This window comes from Canis lupus, chromosome 5, assembly GCF_011100685.1.
Source record: "Canis lupus familiaris isolate Mischka breed German Shepherd chromosome 5, alternate assembly UU_Cfam_GSD_1.0, whole genome shotgun sequence".
In the NCBI taxonomy this organism is placed as follows: Eukaryota; Metazoa; Chordata; class Mammalia; order Carnivora; family Canidae; genus Canis; species Canis lupus.
The window spans coordinates 56,179,984-56,207,161 of record NC_049226.1 but is presented as its reverse complement, the minus strand read 5'-3'; the positions used below and the strand labels follow the sequence as shown (position 1 = coordinate 56,207,161).

The window sequence follows — 27,178 nt, the reverse complement described above, 5'->3', positions numbered from 1 at the left end:
AGCCGGATGTGAGACTCGATCCGGGGTCCCCAGGATCATGCCCTGGGCCGAAAGCGGGCGCTAAACCACTGAGCCACGCAGGGATCCCCGGCTCACACGTTTCTAAACATTGTTTTCAGCTTTGCTTTTCCTTCAGCTCCAGTTTCTATTTGCTCCGAAACAGGAGCAAGGAGCAGCTTCGGGTCCCCGTCTCCCCGGCTGCCCTGGGAGCTGAAGGGAGACCAGCGGGGAGACCGCACAGCCAGGAGGCGGTGGCGCCACCCTCCCCGCGGCGGGCGCGCCGGTGGGCGGGGCCTTCGGTGGGCGGGGCCTTCGGTGGGCGGGGCCGGGCCCGGAAGTGGCTCGGCGGGCGGACGCGAGTCCCTGCTGACTCAGCGACCCGGCTACCCCGGGGGTGGCGGCCTCACCCCAGTCCTCGCGGACTCCGCATCCTCCGCCTTCTCGCCGCCGCAGCCTCCCGGAACGATGGTGGCCCGCCTGCTACTGCTGCGCGCCCGGCCGCGGGGCCCTGCAGGGGGCCCAGGACCCGTGTGTCGGCGCCTTAGCGCAGGCTCGGGGCCCCGCGAGTACCTGCAGCGCAGCATCGTGCCCACTATGCACTTCCAGGACAGCCTGCCCAGGTGAGCCCGGCCTCCCGGTCCCCGCCGCCCGCTGGGGTCGGCCCCAGCCTTCGCTCCAGTCACTCACGACTCTTCTGCTTAACCTGCTCCCACCCCAGACTCCTACCTGGGACGCTGTCGCAACCCGACATCTGGAAATCCTGTCACTTTGAGGATCTCCTGGCACCGGACCCTCGGAACGTTCGCATTCCTTACCAGGACACCCCCAGGCCCCCCATTGCTCGCTCAGATTCTCCATTTTGAGCCCTTCTCTGATTCTCTCTCCAGTAACCCAGCTTCCATCCAGATACCCAAGAGTCCCTCACATTTCTTCCTGAAAAATGTCCACCCTGCATATCTCCAGTACCACCCTTACCCCTCCAACTAGGGTGTCCCCTGAAGTACTTTCACGACTGCCCTGTATTCCTGCCCAGAATATGGACAGGCCAGTTCCTGATAACATAATAGTTACCCTCCTCAGCTTTTCCCAGCGCTCCACCTTCTTCAGGCCTGTTGCTCAGCCCTGGCTCTGCATGCCTCCAATCCTCTGCCCATCTTCACCCAGCACACTCCTCACGTGCTCACCTACTCTCCTCCAACCTCAGCCTTTAAGTCTGACTTCACCCCTTCCAGACCTTCCTCGATTACCTGCTAGGTTTCTTTCCCTAAAATGTCCTCCCTAACCCACATTACCCTCTGCAGCTTTAGCACCCTCGAAGAATTCTAGACCACACCCTCAGTGCCCATCCCAAACTCTTATTCAGCTTAAATCTAGAACACACCCAAATTTTTGTGTTCCTCCTCACCTTAGCTTACCCCCTCCACCTTCTAAAACACTTCACCCAGAGTCTACTTACCCTATGAAAACAATGCCAATAAACCTACCTCTCCCTTTCCCTCATCCAGTATTTATTTTCTTGCCTTTTTTTTTTCACCCAGTATTTTCTTTAATTCAACTTCCAGTTTTTCCAGTCTTTGAACTCCCAGCCTTAATCTGACCTGCTAGGGCTCCTTTTCCAATGTTAGAAATTTCCTGAAATTCATTTACCCTCAAAAACCAGACTTTAACTTCTCTGCTCACTCACCAGTTAGTTCTTGGTGCCAAGTCCCAAATTTGTCTCAAAAACCCTTCTCACTTCCTTTCTCACCAAACTGCCACCTGGGATCTTCCCAGCCCAGGGATTGGAGGCCAGGTCTCCACACCCCTCAAACAGAGATTGTATCCCAGGTGTCACCCCCAACTACTGGGTTGCTGTTTTTCTCCATATCCAGCAACCTTATCACCCACTGTTCTCTTTTCCCTCCCCCACACTCTCAAGAATAGCATCTGAGGTGGTTCTTGTGAAATAGCAGTGTGCAGACATCTAAAGCAAACTGAAATGAAACTATCTAGCCCCAGCCCCACTGCTTAAATTTGTCAGGAGAAAGGGAAAAAGAAAACATGGCCTTTATGCCCATGGGCGAAGCCTGGGACAGAACCTCCTCCTTAACGTCCTGTGTGTGAGCTGAGCCGATATGTGGGGGAAAGGTGAAGAATGACAGAGCCTCTCTTCACTTGCCAGGCCCAGTAGCACTTGACTTTTATGTAAGCCTGGACTCCGCTCAGATCTAAGATCAAAGGGATCTTCTCCCTTTTCGAATTGGAAAGCTGGGAGTAACACTTGAGATCATTTCCTCCAACCTACAGAGCAAACATCTATAGGAATTGAGTTACAAAGAGTAGCACTGAGTCATCACCCATGTATAACTTCCAGCAAGGACCACCAGGCCTCCAGTACCTTCGCTGTAAGTGGGTGGTTAGATGAGATGAGATTCCTTTTATCTCAGATTCTAGACTGGTAAAATGTATTATCTTTGGCACTCATTTTGATGTTCCCCTTGGTGAAAAACCCTATCTTTGAAGTCTGGTAGAATTTGATTTCAGATTCTAGATGTGACACTTTGTAACTTCAGGCAATTCCGTTAAATTCTTTGAGCCACAGTTCTTACCTGCAAGGTAGGAATGAACACAGGCTTCAGAGGGTTATTGTGAGGGCAGAGTGAAGTAAGATGCCAAAAATATCCTAATTAGTTTTCCTGGGGAAGTCCCTTTGTGGTAGTCCAACTGGGTCTCCCTCCCTCTTCCTGTCCCTGTCATATCACTGCTGCCTTTTTTTCTTTTTAAGATTTTATTTATTTATTTGAGAGAAAGAGAGCAGGAGTAGGGGTGGAGGCAGCAGAGGTAGAGGGAGAAGCAGGCTCCCCGCTGAACAGGGAGCTTAACTCTGGGCTTGATCCCAGGACCCTGAGATCATGACCTGAGCCGAAGGCAGACGCTTCACCTACAGCCATCCAGGTGCCCCATCATTGCTGCCTTCTGACCACTTTCCTCTAGGTACCTTTGCACTGCCATTTGTTTTTTATTTAGATGTTATGATTTTTTTCTTTGCTCCTTTTTAGTGTGCTCAAATATATATCACATAAAATTTAACATTTTATTTTATTTTATTTTTTTATTTTTTATTTTTTAATTTTTATTTATTTATGATAGTCACAGAGAGAGAGAGAGGCAGAGACACAGGCAGAGGGAGAAGCAGGCTCCATGCACCGGGAGCCCGACGTGGGATTCGATCCCGGGTCTCCAGGATCGCGCCCTGGGCCAAAGGCAGGCGCCAAACCGCTGCGCCACCCAGGGATCCCCAAATTTAACATTTTAACCAAAGTTTTTGCTGTTGTTGTTTAAGATTTTATTTATTTATTCATGAGAGACGCAGAGACAGAGGCAGAGACATAAGCAGAGGGAGAAGCAGCCTCCATGCAGGGAGCCCAATGAGGGACTTGATCCCAGGACCTCGGGATCATGCCCTGAGCTGAAGGCAGATGCTCAACCACTGAGCCACCCAGGCATCCCATTAGGTGTTATTTTTAAGTTCCATATTTATATACACTGAACAGTTAACCTCAGAATATCAAACTAAGTCTCAAGGGGACAAAGTGGATCAGCCTGATGTACTCACATTATTAATTTGAGAAACATTTATTGGTATGGATTTGGAGACCAATCAGCCATGGTGGGGAGCATACCATACAGTGGGGGAGATTTGACAGGTAGACAGATAGTTAAAATAAGAATGTGATAAATGGGAAGCAGCATTTCGTAGTGGCTAAGATTGTCAACCTGAAAATAAAGAGCTGCAATGAGATCCAAATGAATGTTTATTTGGGATGAAAGGACTGCATTGCGGGGAGCACAGATTCAAGTAAATAAACCCAAATAGTATTCCTGCTTATAGGGTGAAAGCAACAGATTTTTATGAGGAACAGGAAGGAGACAGCTGAGTTGAATAAAAGAGGGGAAAAAACAGTTTCTATGCATGTTTACAAGCCAAACTACTCCAGGTAATACATTAACTGCTGACTTTTTTTTTTTTTTCCAGAAAATCCATAACCATCAGTCGTGTGATCAGGGTGTCTGTTCTTCTGTTGACTTTTCAAACAATTGTTTAAGACAATGACATTTTGTCCAAAAGGTTTGGCCAGTTCAAACAAAATCAAGTAAGGCAGTTTCTCTACCGTGGCTGCTCCAACTCCCTTTTAAAATGGCTCTAGTCCTGTCAGTTTTCCACAAGATCATGAGGCAAGAGTCAGGTCTGATTTTTAATTCAGCACCCCTTCATACTAGCTGCATGGCTGTGAACAGGTCATCTAACCTAAACACTGGAACGATAATATTATCTTTCCCTCAGGATTGTTAGAATTAAATACTCTGATATGAAGCACTTAGTAGGAATCTGGCACAGAGTAACAAGTACTCAGTAGATATTCACAAGTACTATAGCTGCAAATGTGTTGCCTGTGTAGGATATAGTTGGTGACAATTATTGTGTTGTGTCTGTGTGGAGGTCGGAGTGACAATGCCTGGTTGAATAAGAAAAACTTCATAGAGGAGGTGGCATTTGAGGACTTTGAAGATCACCAAGTGAGAGGAGTGAGGAAAGGGTAGAGCAGCTTGTGCCCAGGAACTGAAACCTGAAAATACATGGCATGTTCGGAAATATTGAGAAGTTTATGGAGGGTCCAGCTCAAAGTTTTAGGCTCTAAGTTATTAGTTGGGCTGAGTATGTGTGTGTGTGTCTGTGTGTGTGTGTTAGGATAGCAATTAGGGAAGACCCATTTTGTCTTTTTTTTTTTAAGATTTTATTTACTTATTTAACAGGGAAAGAGTGTACGCACAAGCAGGAGGAGTGGCAGGGAGAAGGAGAAGCAGGCTCCCCACTGAGCAGAGAGCCTGACAGAGGGTCCATCCCAGGACCCCGGGATTATGACCTGAGCCGAAGGCAGACAGTCAATCAGCTGAGCCACCCAGGCGCCCCCTCCATGTGTCTTTAAAAAAAAAATATTGGTCACCATTTTAGGCCTATAATTGATTTTCAATAAATGTCTATCTGTTTTTTTCTTTTAATCCCTAATCACTTTAGATGATAATTGGTGATCCAGACATAATGGGCAGGTTCTCTAGAATTCAAATGGGAGACTGGTCTTGTGAGGCCAGAAGTTCCTGAGTCTGAAGGATAATAGGGCCCTAGAGGCATGTCCTTAGATTAGCTTTATCCCAATGATAACTAGATTGTATAAAAATATGAAAGGCTGTTTAGATGTGTTCTTGGCAGGAGGAACAGTGAAGTATATGCCTGCTGCATGGCAGCTCTGGGTAATAAGTAGCATGATACTTAAACAGAGTCATTTACACAGGGAATGAGTAGGGAGATAAATCTTCTTGGTGCTGACTTTTCTTCCACCTTTATTATAGCAGATCATGTTTAGATAGGGATTTTCTAGATAGCAGGTGGGGAGGAACCCACGTGGTTAGGATGGACCTGCCAGGCACCCCACAAGGCTCTAACTCTACCTCTTTCAAGGCCTCTGGTGAGTCACATTACAGGGGCACAAGGAAGTGCAGTGTATGCAGAACCACTTTTGGTGTTTTTTTTTTTTTTTTTTTTAAGATTTTATTTATTTATTCATAGAGACAGAGAGAGAGGCAGAGACACAGGCAGAGGGAGAAGCAGGCATCATACAGAGAGCCTGACGTGGGACTCGATCCATGGTCTCCAGGATCACTCCCTGCGCCACCGGGGCTGCCCTCGCTGTTCTTTAAGGAACTGCAGAGAGACTAGGGGTGACCTCACAACTTGATTTCTAATATAGAGAATAAATGTTGACTGTAAGTGAACACTTATTGAAAAGCAGTAACTGGCCTTTGTGGTAACAAGTTATAGAGACCCCAGTTAAATTGGCTTATGCAACCAGGAATATAGGGACTCAGACCTGAAAAATCCAGGTTGGATTAAGGAGCTCAAATGAGGGACACCTGGGTGGCTCAGTGGTTGAGCACCTGCCCTGGCCCAGGGCGTGATCCTGGGGTCCCAGGATCGAGTCTCACATTGGGCTCCCTGCATGGAGCCTGCTTCTCCCTCTGCCTGTGTCTTTGCTTCTCTCTCTGTCTCTCTCTCTGTTTTTCATGACTAAATAAATAAAATCTTTAAAAAAAGGGGGGGGGGATCAAATGATGTCATCGAGACTCTTTTGCCTTTCCACTCATCCCTTTGCATTTGTGTAATTCCATTCTTAGGCAGGCTCTCTCCTTATGGTGACAAAATGGCACGATCACAACATCGTTTACACTCTAATCTCTCAGTGACCTCAGCTAGTAGGGATTTCCCCTTTCTAACAGTTAAAAAAAAAATCCTGTAATTTAGTTTTATAGGTTCTTCCTGGGTCTCACTGGGTCTGAACCAGTAAGCTCCAAGGCCACTGGTCAGTCACTCCACCTGAACCAAAGGAACTTGAGTAGGAAGGGGCGCTGTTACCAGAATAGCAGGAATACATGGAAGGCAGACAGAACAACAGAACTGGTGAAATGCTCCGCTAGGCTGTGAGGGACTGGCGCTGTGCTAGTTCCTTGGGGACGTGAACAGTCTAGTGGCAGAGTTTGGATCTATAAGATTTGAGGACTGAGTAGATAATAAAACTTCATATTTATCAAGTGCTTACTACGTCTTAGGCACTGTTCTGTCATTGACAAAGATTGCCTCATTTAATCTGCACAGAACCCTTGGAGGTACATATTAATAGTATCCCCATTTTATAGGTGAGGGAAATTAGGTATAGGCTGGGTAGTGTGCGCAAAGTCATATGGTCGTGAATGATGAAGCCAGATTAACCACTGTGCAGTGTGCTGGCTTGCAGGGGGAGGAATCAACGTGACTCCTGAGTTAGCAGTCACAGAATTGTGGAGAGGCCTTAGAGACCACCTCTTTCAGTTCCTTCATCTCACTGAAGACAAAACTGATCACCAGAGATGAAAAGGAACTTGTTTTTAAAAAATTTTAACAGCTTTATTGAGATATTGTTCACTTTTTTAAAGTGTACAAATTGGGGCACCTGGGTGGCTCAGTGGTTAAGCGTCTGCCTTCAGCTCGGGTTGTGATCCTGGGGTCCTGGGATCGAGTCCTGCATCGGGATCCCCAGAGGGAGCCAGCTTTTCCCCTGCCTGTATCTCTCCCTCTCTCTGTGTCTCTCATGAATAAACAAATAAAATCTTTAAAAATAAATAAAAGTGTAAAAATTCAGAGATTTTTTTTGTATAATCCCAGAGTTGTGTGACTATCACCACTGTCTGGTTCATGTCAGTCCCTTCTCCACCCCTGCCGCCAATCACCCATACACATTAGCAGTCACTCCCCATCCCCTCCAACCCCTGGTAACAATTGACATACCTTCTGAAAAACAACTTATTTGTAACTAAAAGTTTTGTCTGGCTTTGATGCTTATGCTTTGCCAGCATACCACACTGACCCTAGGCAGAATGTATCTGCAGTTGGCAGGGTCATGCTCCCTTGCATACCTTCCATTTTATCCCTCAGGACCTGCTTAGAGGAGCCTGCGTAAGTGTCAGAGATGAAAGTATCTGAGCAGAGGGGCTTAGTGACAGAGTATATAGTCTGTGAGGAGAGGGCAGAGGACCGAATCTTGAGAAAACGTGCACTTTAAGGGCAAGAGGACATGATGAGATTTTGGAAAGAGACTCCGAAAAAGATGATGAAAAAAACCAACCAGGCAGGAAGAGAGAATTTCTTTTCTTTACTTTCTTTCCTTTTTTTTTTTTTTTAAGATTTTACTTACTCATTCATGAGAGACATGGAGAGAGAAGCAGGCTCCCTTCTGGGAGCCCAATGAGGGATTCGATCCCAGGACCCCGGGATCACAACCTGAGCCAAAGACAGACGCTCAACCACTGAGCCATCCAGGCATCTAGGAAGGGAGAATTTCTAACTCCATCTTTGACATCCTTAAGGATCTCACAATTTGCAATCTGATGGTGAGAGGGACATAACACATAACCCACTAAGGGTGCAAGAGAAGAATCAGGGATGGATAGAGGGCAAGGGAAGAAGTCATCAGTGTCTGTTCTCTGTCAGCCCACATGCCAGTGGAGGTCAGAGAAGAGGTTTCGAGGAAGGATCTTAGTGGCAAGCTCCCCTCTGTGTGTATCACTGTAATCCTAAGAGCCAGTTCTTCCCAGCTCCACATTCAGTGACATGTTGGCAACTTGAAGTTAGCCTGGTAGGAGATTTTCAGAAAGTGGTAAATACTACAGATCAGGGCATCACCCCCCGCCCACCCAAGGGCTTGTTTACTAACCCACCACCCCTTGGAGTAGCAAACAGATGAGGATGGGGTGGTACAGTTGGCTTTGAGAGGAAAGAGACTTGTTTAATGTTGATGGCAGCTGTTGATGGGGTAAGGAGGGTCCCGGTCCTTCCTAGAAGTTGGGGAGTGGCTTTCTTTGGAGAGAAACCTGAAAGCAAATGGTATTTTCAAAATAGTCAGATTTTAAGAAAGGTGAGGAGGTAAGAGAAGTCCTGAAAAAGTTATAAAATATAGGGTAGTTTATTCAGAATGCAATGGGGGGGGGTTCTTTTTTTTTTTTTTTTTTTTTTTTAGGTTTTATTTATTTATTTGAGAGAGAGTAAGAGCCAGAGAGATCACAGAGGGAGAAGGAGAAGCAGACTCCCCACTGAGCAGAGAGCCAGATATGGGGCTCAATCTCAGGACCCTGAGATCATGACCTCAACCAAAGGCAGATGCTTAACTGAGCCACCCAGGTACCCCTGGAATGAGGGTTCTAAAATCTAGTGGAGGGGCACCAGGCTGTCTGAGTTTAAAGAGCATGTGACCCTTGATCTTGGGGTTGTGAATTTGAGCCCCATGTTGGGTGTAGAGATTACTTAAACACATTTTTTTTTTTTTTAATTAAAAAATAGGGCAGCCCTGGTGGCGCAGCAGTTTAGTGCTGCCTGCAGCCCGGAGTCTGATCCTGGAGACCCAGGATCTAGTCCCACGTTGGGCTTCCTCCATGGGGTCTGCTTCCCTCTCTCTCTCTCTCTCTCTCTCTCTCTCTAAATAAATAAATAAATAAATAAATAAATAAATCTTAAAAAAAATTAAAAATAAATACCTAGAAGATCTAGTGGGAGTAGTCAATGAAGAATAACAGCTAGCTGGGGCCAAACTGGATGTCACTGAGTAGATGGAAAGAAATAGATAATATGTTGCTAAGTACTTGATATTATTTCATTTGATCCTCATAGTAGCCAGTGAGCTATTATTTAACAAATAGAGAAAGAGGGAGCAAAGAGATGAGAAATTTCCCAAAGATTACATGAATAGTAGGTGACAGTCCAGGGGGCAAACCCAGATCTGTGGGATTCCAAAGACTGCGAACTTCACCTCTCCGTATACTAGACATGTTGGTGATAAACATGGGCTAAATGGAGCTGGAACTTGATAGCATTCTAGACCTCTCTGTGAGGCAGTTCCTCCCTCTAACCCGTAGGCAGGGGATGGAATCTGAGGGACAGCAAGAAATTTGCCACCTGTAACCATATAACTAGAAAAGAAGTAGCAGAGCTGGGACTTAAGCCAAGGTCTCCTTCTACATCTCATTCTCTTTCCACTGTGGCAGTAGTTCTTACACTTTTACATTTCACAGATCATTAAAATTATGGGGAAAAATATTGTTGTTGACATTATTTCCTAAAAGAAAGGATCTTTATGAGGCCTCTGGGTGGCCGCCTTCAGCTCAGGTCATGACGATGGAGCCCCACATCAGGCTCCCTGCTCAGCAGCGTGTCTGCTTCTTCCTCTCCCTCTGCCTGCAGCTCACCCTGCATGTGCACTCTCTCTGTCTGTCTCTCTCTCTCTCGAGCTATCAAATATATAAAATATTTTTTTAAAGGACTTTTAGTGACTTCTGTCCCCCAACCAAAAAAATCTCAGAACTAAGGGCAGACTTTTATTTAGTTTTACTTAAATTCAATTTGGCAACATACAGTATAACACCCAGTACTCATCACACAAGGGCAGACTTTTAAATGAAACACATTTAGCTTTGTGGAAAGCTCACTATACTGTTGGTTTTTTCATTTCACTGAGAACCAGTAACTTCATAACCATGGCCATCATTTGCTAAAGTATTAGATAATCCGGTGATGTGGACTGTATTGCTATTTGGCATTTACACTGAAAGCATTTTATATAAGGCAAAAATAAAAACCTGGTAAATTTGGCATATCATTGTCTTTTAAAACAAATTTTATATGGAGGAACACCTAGATGGCTCACTCAGTTAAGCATCTGACTTGATTTCGGCTCAAGTCATGATCTTGTGGTTGTGGAATCAAGCCCTATTTCAGACTCTGTGCTCAGGGCAGCTTCTGCTTTAGATTTAGATCTAAAGATCTTTAGATTTAGATCTCTCACTCTCCCTCTCATTCACTCTGTCTGTTAAATAAATAAAATCGGGATCCCTGGGTGGCGCAGCGGTTTGGCGCCTGCCTTTGGCCCAGGGCGCGATCCTGGAGACCCGGGCTCGAATCCCACGTCGGGCTCGAATCCCACGTCGGGCTCCCGGTGCATGGAGCCTGCTTCTCCCTCTGCCTGTGTCTCTGCCTCTCTGTCTCTCTCTGTGTGACTATCATGAATAAATAAATAAAATATTTAAAAATAAATAAATAAATAAAATCTTTAAAAATTTTATATAAAAAACAGGCAATTTACAGAAAAATGGTATCCATGATAAAAAGTTTATGATTTTTTTTATCCATACTTCCTTAATTTAGTTCTGAAGGGAAATTGAGAAAATTCCGTTTCTGTTGTATTAATAACCTCCAAATAAATCATCATTCCAAAAACTTGCTTTTCCCCACTAGAACAAGTTCAGGCTAGAGTTAACACTTGAGCTTTTAATAAGGACTGTTTTTATAAAACTGCCTTTGCTTTGAATTTAGAATTTTGTTTAACGCGAAGAACTTTTGTTAATGTCCCTATCATATTAAAACAAAGTCTTGAGAAAAGTAAGTAGGTAACTATAATTATGAGGTATCTAAGGTAGTATTTGGGATTTTCTGTGTAAGTTCATGAATAAAAAGACCATACTCAACAGTGTTAAAGTGTGAATCATTACTCAGTGAAGCCTAAGTCCATAATGGCTTTAAATAATTCAGGTTAATTTTGACATCATGTTTTTGATAAACATGCATTGAAAGAGAAACTGAAGAATCACAGTGTATCTTATAGTAAGGTTTTAAACATAAACTATGTTTTATGGATGGATAACTTTCCAGTTTTCCTAAATGACTGCTGTATTTAGATATTTTGAATATATCAGTGTTAATTTTAAGTTGGCAGTGCTAACTTGGCAAACTATGAGTAAGTTTTGGTACTACAGGATATATCATTCAATAAAATTACTGACATGAAAAGGCAGATACACCTCACTGTGCTGTCTGTGTGTTTTCCTTTCATGGTGGACCAGGAGCTTCATCACCATAGCTGTCATTGGGAATGCACTGGTAGAGAATGAGTAAGGAGGCAACAGGAAGATCTGATTCTCTGCATGCTCATTCCATATTTGGCTGGCCCTTGGACAGACCTGTGTTTCATTTCTGTATGATTCTCTGTCATAAAATGCACAAGAAATTTTAAAAATAGAACTTTCTTTTCTCCATCTCAGGGGAGAAAAAAGCAGTTGTCCAAACTAATGATAGAATAAAAACTGCCAGTACAAGGTTAGCACAGGTATCAGACTTGTGACCAGGAAACAGGAATGCTTGGGATAGCTTCTGTTTCACCATTTTGAATCTATTATTTGAATATTTAGCTTGCTTATAAAATTCATCATTAAGACATTAAAAAATTCTTATTTTACTTTTTAAAAAGTTACCATTGACACTTGCATTAGTAAATCCTTCTATTCTGATTTGCCTGTGGCTTTCCATTGTTGGTTTTTTGGGGAAGGAAATTAATTATCCAGTAATTATTTATTAGTTTGGGTTTATGAAGCTGATTTCTTCCACATATTGTCACCCTTACACTTAACGTATTTTCTTCCCAGGCTGCCTATTCCCAAACTTGAAGACACCATTAAGAGATACCTGCGTGCACAGAAACCTCTCTTAGACGATGGCCAGTTCAGGTATATGCTGAGAACCATGAATGACCATAGTTGGGTGGTTCAAAAGAGGCTGGCAATTAGTAGTGGACCTAGCTTCAGGAAATGTCTGTGATTTAGTTGAGTCTCTGGGAACCTGGGACCTAGTCCTTACATTTTCAAGTTCAGGAAATAGATTTTCACCCAGGAAGGGCTGAGCCAGCCCTGAAGCGAGAGTCTCTCTGACTAGACTCAACAGGCAATGGCTTGTAAGCCAGAATGCCAAATTTGTACTATATCCTGTCAGGTGGGCCTGGAGGCCAGCTGGTACATGTACTCTCTATAGGAAGTTCATTGAGGAGAGCATATGGCAGGCCAGAATTTTGCTTGGTGAGCATGTGTACTGAGTTGGGTAGTATGCCCCCCAGATTCATTCCCTTCTTGGAACCTTAGTATGTGACTTTATTTGGACATAGGATTGTTGCAGGTGTAATTAGTTAAGGTAAGGTCATACTGGAGTAGAATGGGTCCTTAATCTGGTATGACTGGTGTCCTTATAAGAAGAGGAGAAGAGATACAGACACAGACCTTGATGACAGAGCAGATTGGAATGCATCAATAAATAAACCAAGGAATGACAAGGATAGCTGGTAACACCAGAAAGACCAGAGTCTCCCCTAGAGTCCTGAGAACATGGTTCTGTCAACATTTTGGACTTCAAAGAACTATGAGAGAATAAATTTCTATTGTTTTAAGCCATGCAGTTTGTGGATGTTGTGGCAGTCCTAGGAAGTTACTTCAGCATGGAATTGGATGATAATACTGGATATTGTCAAAAGTGGGTTGTGTTAAGTTCTTGTATCCCAGTGCAGTTCACTTTTCCATATTGGAAGGTTTTGTGCAGATAACTGGCACTGTCATTAGAATCCTGGAGTCCTTCCCTGGACAATGGTGGAGGATGTAGATGAATCGTTCATAATGTAGTCCTCTGCTTTTAAATATTTCATATTAGTCACTTGAAGCCTCTCTTGATATGGTAATGATTTAATAGCTACCAATTACTAAGTATTATGTTTTAAACTATCCTGAATCCTTAGCTTTAAAAATATTTTTTATTCTCATAAAGTGGTATATTATCTCAGTTTTACACATAAACTGAGACTCAGAGAGATCAAGTGACATGTCCAAGGTCACTTAGTTTGACAGTGACAAAGCTAGAATTAAAAACTCCGCTCTTCTTGACTCTAAAGCCTACTTATGTCCTTTTCTCCATGCTGAGCTGGAGATGCTCAGCTCCTAGATTACAGATTGTTTTATGAGATGTTGATTGATCTTCCCAACCAGTCATTTTAAGAAGCTTTCCTAAATTTATCTGTTTTGGATTGACTGCTATTCTTCTGATCAGAGGGATTTTCTGGTCTTAGCCTAGGGATATACTACCAGAAATCCAAATTTCAGTGTAAGAGTTCTTGGCCATGAGTCCAGAAATCACATATTCCCTGCCATGGATTGATTCTGTCTTTTCTTGAACATTTCAGGAAAACAGAACAGTTTTGCAAGAGTTTTGAAAATGGGATTGGAAAAGAACTGCATGAGCAGCTGGTTGCTCAGGACAAGCAGAATAAACATACGAGCTACATTTCAGGTAGGTGGGCTGGACTGTGGGCGTGATATTCCCTGAGCCCTCCACAATGGAAAGTAAGGCATCTTTCCTCCTGTTTTGGTCTTAAAATATTTTTGGTAAGACCAGCTTACCAGAGTAATGTCTCATTCACTCTTTCTGAGGTAACATTAAGGCCAAGTGAGTTCCTCCTTTACTAAGATCTCACCTGGAGTTTGTGCTGAAGAGCCTAATCATTGATTCTGTGAAAAGGATGCAGGATTAAGTCCTATGCCCTGTGTGTATCATCCTAGATCCTTCACAATATGGCATAACTGATCTTTCCAGCCTCATCTCTTTTGTTACCCACACTCTCATGCCTCAACGAAACTTGGCAGCTCACTGTTCTCTCAACCCTTTAGTCTTTCGTTCTTCTATGTCTTTATTCATGTTGTTCCCACTACCATTTTTTAACCTAGCAAATTCTTTCTTTAAGACCCAAGTATGTGGTTGCCATAAATGTTGGTGGGGGTTGGGGTGGTGGTGGTGGTGGTGGGGAAACTGAAGGGGGTCAAAAGGTACAAACTTCCAGTTATAAAAGAAAGAAGTCATGGGGTATAATGTATAGCATCGTGACTGTAATTAATAATACCATTGTATATTTGAAAGTCATTAAGAGTATAGATCCTAAGAATTATCATCACAAGAAAAGACAATTTTGTGACAGTAGTGGGTAATGCATGTTACCTAGACCTATTGTGTTGATCATTATACAATATATACAGATACCAAATCATTGGGTTGTACACCTAAAAGCAATATCATGTTTTATTGTCAGTTACATCTCAATTTAAAACAAAAAGAAAAAACAAAAACAGGTGGGCATGATTTTTCCAGGGAAACTTTCAGTCCTCCTCCCTCTCCATTCAGTTGTTTCCACCTCTGTTCCCACAGCACTTCTTTTAATTCAGTTTATATATATGTATATATTTTTAAAGATTTTATTTATTTATTCATGAGAGATACAGAGAGAGAGGCAGAGACACAGGCAGAGGGAGAAGCAGGCTCCATGCAGGGAGCCCAATGTAGGACTCGATCCCAGGTCTCCAGGATCACGCCCTGGGCGGAAGGCAGGCGCCAAACCACTGAGCCACCCAGGCGTCCTATAATTCAGTTTATATTTTAATAAAGTTATACATGCACATAGTTTAAAGAATCAAATAGTTGTACTGGGCTTCTTTGGAAAAACAGCAAGTTCCTGACCCTCCTCTAAGTTTCTTGCTCCTCACTTTCAGCCAGTCCTTCTTTTGACCCATATCCCCATCCTCCTACATCTTCACTTTTTCAGCTGGAAGACCAGATTTGGGCAGTGTCTATATCCTTTCCACATGCCCAAGTGTACAGTGTACAGTGTACGGCACACATTCCGTTCCATGGTTACCACTGTGCTTGTCATTTTAGTTTGCTCAATACTTACTGTTTATACTGTTAGGACCATATGAACACTATCGTCAGCTGAGTTGTGGAGCATATTGAAATTATTGTTCCTATTCCTGTATGAACGTTTTTTTCCTGACATTGATAATTTCTTATGCGTTTGTTTTGTTTTCTATGTGCTTAATAATTTGTTGGGGAAGTTTTTTTTATCCTCTCATCTTCCTTCATAGTCTGTCTCCAAGGTGTTTTTTTCCTGTTTGTTTTGCCCTCTTTCCTTTCTTCAGATCTTTCGTATTCCATCTTTGTTGTCTTAGATTCAAGCGAGATAATAAAAAGCTGTTGGAAGCTCTGTGGATAAGGGTGGAGCTGGTCCATCACAGCTTCACTTCACAGGCTAAACCATTTCCTTGGGGGGCCCCTAATGTTAATATCTCTTGGTTAGACTCCCCGAAAAGACTTTTCCATTAAACTGCCAAAAGGGATGTGTCCAGTTGCTACTGTTGAAGGAGTAGGATCAGGGAAGAAGGCTTGAGATCTTAGCTGTGACTTCAGCTCCCCAGTTTTACTTTCTCCTGAGAGGAAATCTTAAATCTACTAGAGCAGGGAGGGAATCTGGGGGGTAGGAGTTGGGGTCCAATTAAAAACATTGTTTCAATCAGATACATCAAGGCTGCCAATTACTGAGCACTCTGGGGGTTCTGCTGTGCACGTCATGCTATCCCTTGGCTTTCTCAGCCACCAGCTTACAGTTGGCATTCTTGAGTCTGCTTTGGTCATTACCAGGTGTCTCAATGCTTTCCAACTTTCAGTATTTCTCTTGTCTCCTGTTTCATTCTCTTTGCCTTATTGGGTTATGTACTCTTTAAAATTCTTTTATTGAAGGGATCAGAGACAAATCCATGTCTTCTTTCATCAAATGGATCTTACCCATAATACTTTTTCTCTTACCATTTCAGTGTGTCACATCTTGTTATAATTCTGTTGGTGTCCTTCACCAGAGTTCATCTGGATCAGAGTCCACATCCCATTCCTCTTTCTACCCCCAGACTAGGCAGCGCATGGCACAGCATGTTCTCAAGGAATGACATAGAGTGAATGGACCAACAAAGAAATAATAGATTAATCCTTCCTCCAGTGCTTTACATGTGAAAATTATTCCCTCCAGTGGGCGATGGTTTTTAGTTGTAGACTTTATCCACACTTGCTAATCTCAACAGGAACTTCTCTGGAAGACACATTTTATGATAAAACATTGCTTCTGGAATTTTTACAGGTAAAATAGCCAGGAATTTAGAAGGCTAGTTTGGATGATCCACATGCACTGTTATTTCTTTTTTTTTTTTTTTTAAGATTTATTTATTTATCATAGAGAGAGAGAGAGAGAGGCAGAGACACAGGAGGAGGGAGAAGCAGGCTCCATGCCGGGAGCCTGACGTGGGACTCGATCCCGGGACTCCAGGATCGCGCCCTGGGCCAAAGGCAGGCGCTAAACCGCTGAGCCACCCAGGGATTCCCCCCCCCCCCCCCCCCCCCCCCCGCTGCACTGTTATTTCTAATTGCTTTTCAAACATTTCTTAAAAAAGTGAGTGGGCAAAAGTACAGAGTACACAGATTGATGATGAATGCTTTCCCCCATGTTAGGGAGACAGCCAAATGTGAATGTTGTCCCTGGAAGGAGATGAAACAAGAAAAACATAAGGAAATTGGGTGGGAATTAACAACTGTTTTGTTCGAGTAGGAATGCAAGTGAGGTGTTACTGTACTTCTTTAAGAATCAAGAAAGGAAACAGAATGAGAAAGAAAAAGAAATATACTTAGGGAAATGCAAATCCAAACCACAATGATATACCTACCAGAATGGCTCCAGTCAAAAAGACAGACTGTAACAATAATAAATGTTGCCAAAAAATTAGAACCCTCACACACTGCCAGTGGTAATGGTACAGCCACTTTGGAAGACAACCTTGCAGTTCCCCAAAAGCCTAAACTTAGACTTCCCATATGACGTAGCAATTCTACTTCTAGCTGTTTCTCCAAGAGAATTGAGAATACCATCCACACACAAACCTGTATACACCAGCATTATTCATAATAACCAAAAAGTGGAAACAACCAAAGGTCTACCAATGGAAGAATACATAAACAAAATGTGGTCTATCCATGTAATGGAACATTATTCAGCAATACAAAAGAGTGACACAATATGTGGTCTTTTATGTGCTACCACATGGCTGAACCTTAAAAACATCGTAATAGAAACCAGATACAAAAGACCACATATTGTGTGATCCCATTTATATGTCACAAATTACTGCAGATGGAAAAAATAATTGGGACTTTTCACCCTCTGGAGGTTGACATCATTTTTTCCTGCATATGCTTGATGATTTTTCCTTCTCAAATTTTATTTTTAGGGACTACATTAACTTTTTGTGATGTTCTTGTTCACTTTTATCTTTCAGGTCCCTGGTTTGATATGTACCTAACCGCTCGAGATCCCGTCGTCTTGAACTTTAATCCATTCATGGCATTCAACCCTGACCCAAAGTCGGAGTATAATGACCAGCTCATCAGGGCGACCAACATGACCATTTCGGCCATCCGGTTTCTGAAGACGCTCCGGGCCGGTCTCTTGGAACCAGAGGTTTTCCATTTGAACCCTGCCAAAAGTGACACCGACACCTTCAAGAGACTCATACGCTTTGTGCCTTCCTCTCTGTCCTGGTATGGCGCCTACTTAGTTAACGCATACCCCCTGGATATGTCTCAGTATTTTCGGCTTTTCAATTCAACTCGTTTACCCAGGCCTGTTCGTGATGAACTTGTCACTGATGAGAGCGCTAGGCACCTTCTGGTCCTAAGGAAAGGACATTTCTATGTTTTTGATGTCCTAGATCAAGATGGAAACATTGTGAGCGCCTCTGAAATCCAGGCTCATCTGAAGTACATTCTCTCAGACAGCAGCGCCACCCCTGACTTTCCCCTGGCCTATCTGACCACTGAGAACCGAGACGTCTGGGCAGAGCTCAGGGAGAGGCTGGTGAGTGGTGGCAATGAGGAGGCCCTGAGGAAAGTGGACTCTGCTGTGTTCTGTCTCTGCCTAGATGACTTCCCCATTAAGGACCTTGTCCACCTGTCTCACACCATGCTGCACAGTGACGGCACAAACCGCTGGTTTGATAAGTCCTTTAACCTCATTCTAGCCAAGGATGGCACTGCGGCTGTCCACTTTGAGCATGCCTGGGGTGATGGTGTGGCAGTGCTCAGGTTTTTTAATGAAGTGTTTAAGGATAGCACTCAGGCCCCTGCTATCACCCCACAGAGCCAGCCGGCCCACACTGACTCTTCTGCTGCTGTGCGGAGACTTAACTTCAAGCTGGATGATGCCATGAAGGCCAGCATTGGTGCTGCTAAGGACAAGTTTGATGCCATCGTGAAAACCCTCACCATCGACTTCATCCAATTTCAGAGAGGGGGCAAAGAGTTTTTGAAAAACCAGAAGCTGAGCCCTGACGCAGTAGCTCAGCTGGCCTTCCAGATGGCCTTCCTGAGGCAGTATGGGCGGACAGTGGCCACCTACGAGTCGTGTAGCACTGCAGCATTCAAGCACGGCCGCACTGAGGCCATCCGCCCAGCCTCCATCTTCACAAAGAAGTGTTCCGAGGCTTTTGTCAGGGAACCCTCCAGACACAGTGCTGGAGAGCTTTGCCAGATGATGGCCGAGTGCTCCACGTATCATGGCCAGCTGACCAAGGAAGCAGCAATGGGTGAGATGGGGGGGTGGGGCCCTTGGGCCTTGTTGCCCTCAGCGCTGGGCTAAGCCTCAGAAACATCCTGCTCCATGTGATTTTCATATTGTTTAATCCATCTGCCAATTCCTGGATAGTTATTAATTTTCTACCCTAGCAGTCTGAACAGCCAGATCAGCCACTAGGGATCAGGATGTTCATTCCTCCTTAGCAGGGATGGAGAAATGGGTCTAACTTCATCCTCATTTAAGGCCACTTTCAGCTGTGACACACGATTCTCTTTCTGTTATTTATTGGTCATCTGACTGACTTTTGACAGTTTAGGATTTCTAATCCTGCAGCCCCCTCTTACTTTACTTCACTTGCAGTATGTTGGGTTCCTATAAATAAGCCATCTCAAAAACTCTTCGCAAATCTAAACATCACCCTTCCTTTGCCTCTCTGTGGTAAAATTCTAGACCTGGAAAGGACCTGGAGGATCACACAGTTCTGTCCTTTCATGCAGCCAAAAGTCCTGGAAGTAAAAGAGATCTCCAAGACATTCTGGTCTCACTCACCATTTTAGGGGTAAGAAACTGTGGCCACTGACTCAGCATTACACAACACATGAGAAGAAGAGCTGAGATCAGAACCCTGGTCAAGACCTTTTCCATTTTGTTCCAGGGCCTCAATCTTGTCTTTTATACTGGACTTAGACTTTGGGTTTTATTTTTGGTTTTGAATCCATAGCTCCCTTCATGTATTTTTCTGGACTGTTTGACTAAACTGATTCATTGTCAGAATTTTTTACTTTTTTATTTTTATTTTTTCCTTTTGTTTAAATTCAATTTGCCAACATATAGTATAACACTCAGTGCTCATCCCATCACATGCCCTCCTTAGTGCCTATCACCCAGTCACCCTATCCCGCCACCTGCCTCCCCTTCCATAACCCTTTGTTTCCCAGTTTTAAGAGTCTCTCATGGTTTGTTTTTCTCTCTAATTTTTCCCCAGTTTTTCTCCTTTCCCTTATAGTCCCTTTCATTATTTCTTATATTCCACATATAAGTGAAACCATATGATGATTATCCTTCTCCGATTGACTTATTTCACTCAGCATAATACCTTCCAGTTCCATCCATGTCAGTGTAAATGGTATTTGTCCTTTCTGATGGCCGAGTAATATTCTATTTGTGTGTGTGTATATATATACTACATCTTCATCCATTCATCTGTCGAAGGACATCGTGGCTCCTTCCACAGTTTGGCTATTGTGGACATTGCTGCTGTGAACATTGGGGTGCAGGTGTCCCAGTGTTTCACTACATCAGTATCTTTGGGGTAAATATCCAGTAGTGCAATTGCTGGGTCATAGGGTAGTTCTGTTTTTAATCTCTTAAGGAACCTCCATACTGTTTTCCAGAGTGGCTGTCTTAATGATCACAGCTTTGTGATACAGCTTAAAGTCAGGCATTGTGATGCCCCCAGCTTTGATTTTCTTTTTCAACATTCCTCTGGCTATTTGGGGTCTTTTCTGATTTCATACAAATCTTAAGATTATTTGTTCCAACTCTGTGGAGAAAGTCCATGGTATTTTGATAGGGATTGCACTGAATATAGATTGCCCTGGGTAGCATAGGCGTTTTCACAATATTTATTCTTCCCATCCATGAGCATAGAATGTTTTTCCATCTTTTTATGTCTTCTTCCATTTCTTTCATAAGCGTTCTATAATTTTTTGGAGTGTAGTTCCAAACTATACTAGAGTGTAGTTCTAGGTTTATTCCTAGATATCTTATGGTTTTGGGTGCAGTTCTAAATGGAATTGATTCCTTATTTCTCTTTCTTCAGTCTCATTGTTAGTCTACAAAAATGCCACTGATATCTGTGCATTGATTTTGTATCCTGTCACATTGCTGAATTGCTATATGAGTTCTAGCAATCTTGGGGTGGAGTCTTTTGGGTTTTCTATATACAATATCATGTCATCTGCAAAGAGGGAGCATTTGATTTCTTTGCCAGTATGAATGCCTTTTATTTCTTTTTGTTGTCTGATTGCTGAGGCTAGGACTTCCAGTGCTATGTTGAATAACAGTGGTGAGAGGAAACATCCCTGTCGTGTTCCTGATCTTAGAGGAAAGACTCTCAGTTTTTCCCCATTGAGAATGATATTTGCTGTGGGCTTTTCATAAATGGCTTTCATGATATTGAGGAATGTTCCCTCTATCCCTACACTTTGAAGAGTTTTAATCAAGAATGGATGCTATATTTTGCCCAATGCTTTCTCTGCATCTGTTGAGAGGATCATATGGTTTTTGTCTTTTCTTTTATTGATGTGATCTATCATGTTGATTGTTTTATAAATGTTTAACCACCCTTGCATCCTGGGGTTAAATCCTACTTGGTCATGGTAAATAATCTTCTTAATGTACTGTTGGATCCTATTGGCTAGTATCTTGGTGAGAATTTTTATATCCATGTTCATCTGGGATATTGATCTGTAATTTTCCTTTTTTGGTGGGGTCTTTAGTTTTGGGATTGAGGTAATGCTGGCCTCATAGAACAAGTTTAGAAGTATTCCTTCTATTTCTATCCTTTGAAACAACTTTAGTAGAGTCGGTATTATTTCTTCTTAAAATGTTTGATAGAATTCCCCTGGGAAGTCATCTGGCCCTGGACTTTCATGTCTTGGGAGGTTTTTGATAACTGCTTCAATTTCCTCGCCAGTTATTGGCCAGTTCAGGTTTTCTATTTCTTCCTGTTCCAGTTTTGGTAATTTATAGGTTTCCAGAAATGCATCCATTTCTTCCAGATCACCAAATTTGTTGGCATATAGTTGCTTATGTTTTTAAAATTGTTTGTATTTCCTTGGTATTAGTTGTGATCTCTCCTCTTTTATGTTTGATTTTATTAATGTGAGTCTTTCTTTTTAATAGGACTGGCTAGGGATTTAGCTAATTAATTCTTTTAAAGAACCAGCTCCTAGTTTTGTTGATCGTTCTACTGTTCTTTTGGTCTCTATTTCATTGAGTTCTGCTCTAAACTTTATTATCTTTCTTCATCTGGTTGGTTTAGGCTTTATTTTCTGTTCTTTCTCCAGTTCCTCTAGGTAGCAAGGTTAGCTTGTATATTTGAAGTTTTTCCAATTTTTTGAGGGAGGCTTGTGTTGCTATGTATTTCCCTCTTAGGACCACTTTTGCAGTATCCCAAGATTTTGAACGGCTGTATTTTCATTAGTTTCCATGAATCTTGTTAATTCTCTAATTTCCTGGTTGACCCATTCATCTTTTAGTAGGGTGCTCTTTAACCTCCAAATGTTTAAGTTTCTTCCAGATTTCTTCTTGTGATTGAGTTCAAAGCATTGTGGTCTGAAAATATGCAGAGAATAATCCCAATCTTTTGGTATTGGCTGAGACCTGATTTGTGACCCAGTATGTGGTCTATTCTGGAGAAAGTTCCACATGCGTTTGAGAAGAATGTGTATTCAGTTGCATTAGGATGGAATGTTCTATGTGTGTGTGTGTGTGTGTGTGTGTGTGTGTGTGTGTGAAATCTATTTGGTCCAGTGTATCATTCAAGGCCCTTCTTTCTTTTGTGGTAATGGTGATGTTCTGCTTATATCTGTCTTTTGCTGAGAGTGCTGTGTTGAAGTCTCCTACTACTAATGTATTATTATCTATGTATCTCTTGACTTTGGTTATTAGTTGATTGATATACTTGGCTGCTCCCACATTGGAGCATAAATATTCATAATTGTTAGATCTTCTTGTGGGATAGACCCTCTAAGTATGTTATAGTGTCCCTCTTCATCTCTTAGTACAATGTTTTTATTTTTTAAAAGATTTTATTTGTTCATGAGAGACAGAGAGAGAGAGAGAGAGAGAGAGAGAAAGGCAGAGACATAGGCAGAGGGAGAAGCAGGCTCCCTTAGGGGAGCCTGATGTGGGACTCGATCCCTGAACTCCAGGATTGTGCCCTGAACCAAAAGCAGAGCTTAATCTCTGAGCCATCCAGGCGTCCCCAGTATTTGGTTTAAAATCTAATTTATCTGATATGAAGATTGCTACCCCAGCCTACTTTTGAGGGCCATTTGAATGGTAAATGGTTTTCTATTCCTTCATTTTCAGTTTGGAGGTGTCCTTAGGTCTAAAATGAGTCTCTTGTAGACAGCATATAGATGGGTCTTGCTTTTTTATCCAGTCCGATACCTTGCATCTTTTGATGGGATCATTTAGCCCATTCACTTTCAGAGTAACTGTTGAAAGATATGACTTTAGTGTCATAGTATTACCTATACTATGGTCCATTTCTGCAGATTGTTTCTTTGGGCTCCCTCTTTTTCTTACAGGGTCCCCCTTAATATTTCTTGCAGAGCGGGTTTAGTGATCACATATTCTGTCAGTTTCTGTCTATCCTAGAAGCTCGTCATTTCTCCTTCTATTCTGAATGACAGCTTGCTGGATAAATATTCTTGGCTGCATGTTTTTCTCATTTAGTAGCCTGGATATATCATGCCAGCTCTTTCTGGCCTGCCAGGTCTCTGTGGATAGGTCTGCTGTTAATCTGATATTTCTCCCCATATAAGTTAACAATCTCTTGTCTTGAGTTGCCTTTAGAATATTCTCTTTATCTTTGAAATTTGCAAGCTTCACTATTATATGTCAGGGTGTTGATGAGTTTTTGTTGATTGGAAGGGGTGGGGTCCCTCTCTGTCTCTTGGATCTGAGTGCCTGTCTCCTTCCCCAGATTAGGGAAGTTCTCAGCTATGATTTGTTCAAATATATTCCGGTTCTCTCTCTCTCTCTCTCTTCTGGGATCCCAATAAGACAGATATTATTCCTTCTCAAGCTATTGTTTATTTCCGTAAGCATTCCTCGTGGGCTCTTAATTGTTTTCCTCTTTTTTCCTCAGCTTCCTTCCTTTCCATCAACCTGTCTTCTATGTCACTCACTCTCTCTTCTACCTCATTAACCCTAGCAGTTAGAGCATCCAGTTTAGAGTGCATCTCAGTTAGAGTATTTTTTATTTCAACTCAATTAGATCTCAGTTCTGCAGTAAGAGAATCTCTAGAGTCCTTTATGCTTTTTTTCCCAGAGCCATCAGTAATTTTATAATTGTATTTCTGAATTATATCTCTGACATACTACTTAAATCCATATCAAGTAGGTCTGTGACAGAGTATTACTTCTGGTTCCTTCTTCTGTGGTGAATTCTTTCTAGTCATTTTGCCCAGTGTAGAATGGCTGTATGAGTGAGCAGAGTCAAAAATATCAGCCATGACCTAAGTAAAATACACCCTAGACAATTCCAAAGAGGTCAGTGACTGGAAAATAAAAGAAAAATAAAAACAGAACAAAATAAAACAAAAGGACCATGAAAGTGAAAAACAAATTAAAAAAATAGTAAGAATTTTAAAAGGGGGTTGGGGTGGGGAGGAAGTGGTGGTGGAGAGAGAATATCGTCTCACAGAGTGGACCTAGAGGGTGATCCTCTTGGTTCTGGGTGTATTTTATTCTGTATGTTAGAAGATGCTAAATTCCAAATTTACATAACCAGCAAAACTTATATAGAGACCCAACATCAACCACAAAAACAGAAATAAGATAAAAGAGGGGGGCAGAATGGGAAGGAAGAGAGAATATAGTCTCACAGAATGAATCAGCATGGTGTTCCACTTGGTTCTGGGTGTATTTTGGTCTCTGTGTTAGAAAGCACTAATTTCCACCACTGTAAAACAAAACAAGGGATGCCTGAGTGGCTTAGCAGTTGAGCATCTGCCTTTGGCTCAGGGAGTGATCCCAGTCTGGGGATTGAGTCCCCTGTGGGGAGCCTGCTTCTCCCTCTGCCTGTGTCTCTGCCTCTCTGTGTGTGTGTCTCTCCTGAATAAATAAAATCTTTTAGAAAAAACAAGAAACAAAATACAAAAACCCATAATTCATATATCTACTAAAATTAAATTGAATTCATTGAAAGGAATCCCAAAATGAAGACTATATCCAGGACATGTAATTATGGAAATCTGAAAGTCAAAAAGGAAAAAACTTAAAAACAAAGAGTTGGTAAAATATTGTAGTTAAGGCAGGAAAAGAGAAAAAAATATTGGAAATTTTTAACCTGAAAGATACATGAATCAGAAAAAAAACTTCAAGTTCTATATACTATTTTCCCTGAGTCCTGGAGCTTTCCAGTGCTACTTGCTCAGTACACTTGCTCTTCCCCTGTTCTTCCAGCTGGTCTTCTGGGGGGATGGGGGTGGCCTGCTGGGCTGATTCTTAGGTGTCCATGCCTGGCGGGAGATGCCCCGCCCCTTGCCTGGTGGCCTGGCTCAGTGTGAGCTGTTTATCCTGTGAGGCCTTTGTTCCCTAGAGGCTGCCACCTCACCCAGGTGAAAGGTGATAAGAAGAAAATTAAAATGGCAGTGGCCAGATCTCCAGCCCCAGAGCCCAGAGCTCCACACATGTACCAAACTGTAGTCTCCCAGTGCACACTGGCCTACATGCTCCCAGGGGCAGGCATGGGGGCACTGAGCACAGATTGAAGGGCGCCCAGCAGCAGGAGAGTTCTCGCCATCCTGGGTCCTCCCCAGTTCTGCCTGTGCCAGAGGGAAGAGAAGATAGCCAGCATTGTCCTCTGGAGCACCCTTGGATTGAGGACCTGTGCTCCCAGGGTCTGCCTCTCCCAAAGGGAATGGAGTACAGCCTGCCTCCATCTGTTGCCGGGCTTTAGGGTAAAGAAGCTCAGGAGCTGGCCCACATCCCTGGCCAGCTTCTCCTAGATGCTCCAGGAGGGTTGCAGCGTTCCGGCCCTTTATCGGATCTGACTATGGTTTGTGGTGAGCTTTCTCCTGGGCACCCCTATCCTTATTGTGTCTCCAGGAATATTGAGACTTCACTGGCCCTCCTGTGATTCTGTCCTATTTCCCCACTGAGCACTTTTCAGTCAGGGAAGGCTCTTTCAGGTGCAGATTTCTGACGTTCCTGATTGTCTGTTGTACCGCTTTCCTTCTGCAGCTTTCCTCTGCTCTGCCTTCCTTCCCTGGCTTTCTGAGGCTCCCCGCCCCCCACCTTTCCTCTTTTCTGCCGTCCTACCTTGTCAGAAGCCATCACTTTTCTCTCTGTAGCATTCCAGCTGTTCTCTCTTTACATCTCAGGTTGAATTCATAGGTGTCCAGGATGTTTTGAAAGTTTTCTAGGTAAGTTTGGGGAACCAGATGAATCAAGGACTCCTACTCTTCCGCCATCTTGCCCCCTCTCTCCTCCATTGTCAAAATTTTTAAAAAGTCGTGCTTTCATTTTAGGCTCAGCTGTAGAGGTTAGTGAGTTGGAGGTGTGCATGCATAAGCAGGTAGACGCTTCTTCCACTCTCAAAGATGCTGTGAAGGGGCCTCCTACCACAGGTGGGGGTTTTTACTAAGGCCCCTTTCAGTTAGTTCTGGGATTCTGAGACTGGTTTTCTCTTTTGTCTCTAACAGGCCAGGGCTTTGACCGACACTTATTTGCTCTGCGGTACCTGGCAGCAGCCAAGGGGATTGCTCTGCCTGAGCTCTACCTGGACCCTGCATACAGACAGATAAACCACAACATCCTGTCCACAAGTACACTGAGCAGCTCAACAGTGAACATTGGCGGCTTTGCCCCTGTGGTCCCTGATGGCTTTGGCATTGGGTATGCTGTTCATGACAAGTGGATAGGCTGCAACGTCTCCTCCTATCCAGGCCGCAATGCCCGGGAGTTTCTCCAGTGTGTAGAGAAGGCCTTAGAGGACATATTTGATGCCATAGAAGGCAAACGCATCAAAACATAGCTTCTGGATGGGTGAAAAGCCTCCATTGCTTCATTGACATGAAAATTGGGGGTGTATGTAGCCAAAAGGTGCTATTCTGTATACAAAGGAAACTAATTGCGAGGTGCCTAAGCAGCCAGTGCTGTAAGGCTTGAGCTTCAAAGTCATGGTTTTAAAGCTAACCTTATAATTGCCAAGTGGGACTAAATCACAGGTAAAGATAATGAGAAGTTTCGATATTAAGGGCATTTAATCAGGAGGTGGGATTTGGAAGGATAACTTAGGTGTATTTATTGTTGAAGCAGAAATAAAATTATTGCTTGGAGATGGTTCTTTTTAGTTGTTGTTGTTGAACCTAATTTCCTAATCTCCACAAAGAACTTTCCAACACTAAGTTCAGTAAGTTCCCACTGCCTCCTGGTTCTTCAGGTGAGGTGGGAAGTGCTGTTTCATCCTCCCTATAAACTTCTATGTCTCCTGAGACATCTCTTTAAAAATCCTCTTGATTTTTCTAGAAAGTGGTCTGCTTGATTCTGATAGTCTGCACTGGTAAAGGGTA

At 43.0% G+C, this 27,178-nt stretch overlaps 1 protein-coding gene across 2 annotated transcripts; it reads left to right on the top strand.

Moving 5' to 3' along the window:
• The first annotated feature begins 336 nt into the window (after positions 1-336).
• Positions 337-26,949, top strand: CPT2 (carnitine palmitoyltransferase 2). 2 transcript variants are annotated; one of them, XM_038537499.1, is made up of 5 exons: positions 337-620; positions 12,037-12,117; positions 13,611-13,717; positions 17,572-18,876; positions 26,309-26,949. In XM_038537499.1, exons 1-5 carry the CDS (start codon positions 466-468, stop codon positions 26,638-26,640), a joined length of 1,980 nt encoding a protein of 659 aa, XP_038393427.1. In that variant the 5' UTR covers positions 337-465; the 3' UTR covers positions 26,641-26,949. The 2 variants fall into 2 exon arrangements, with proteins under 2 accessions (XP_038393427.1, XP_038393428.1); XM_038537500.1 differs by lacking the exon at positions 337-620 and adding an exon at positions 4,016-4,133.
• Positions 26,950-27,178: the final 229 nt, after the last annotated feature.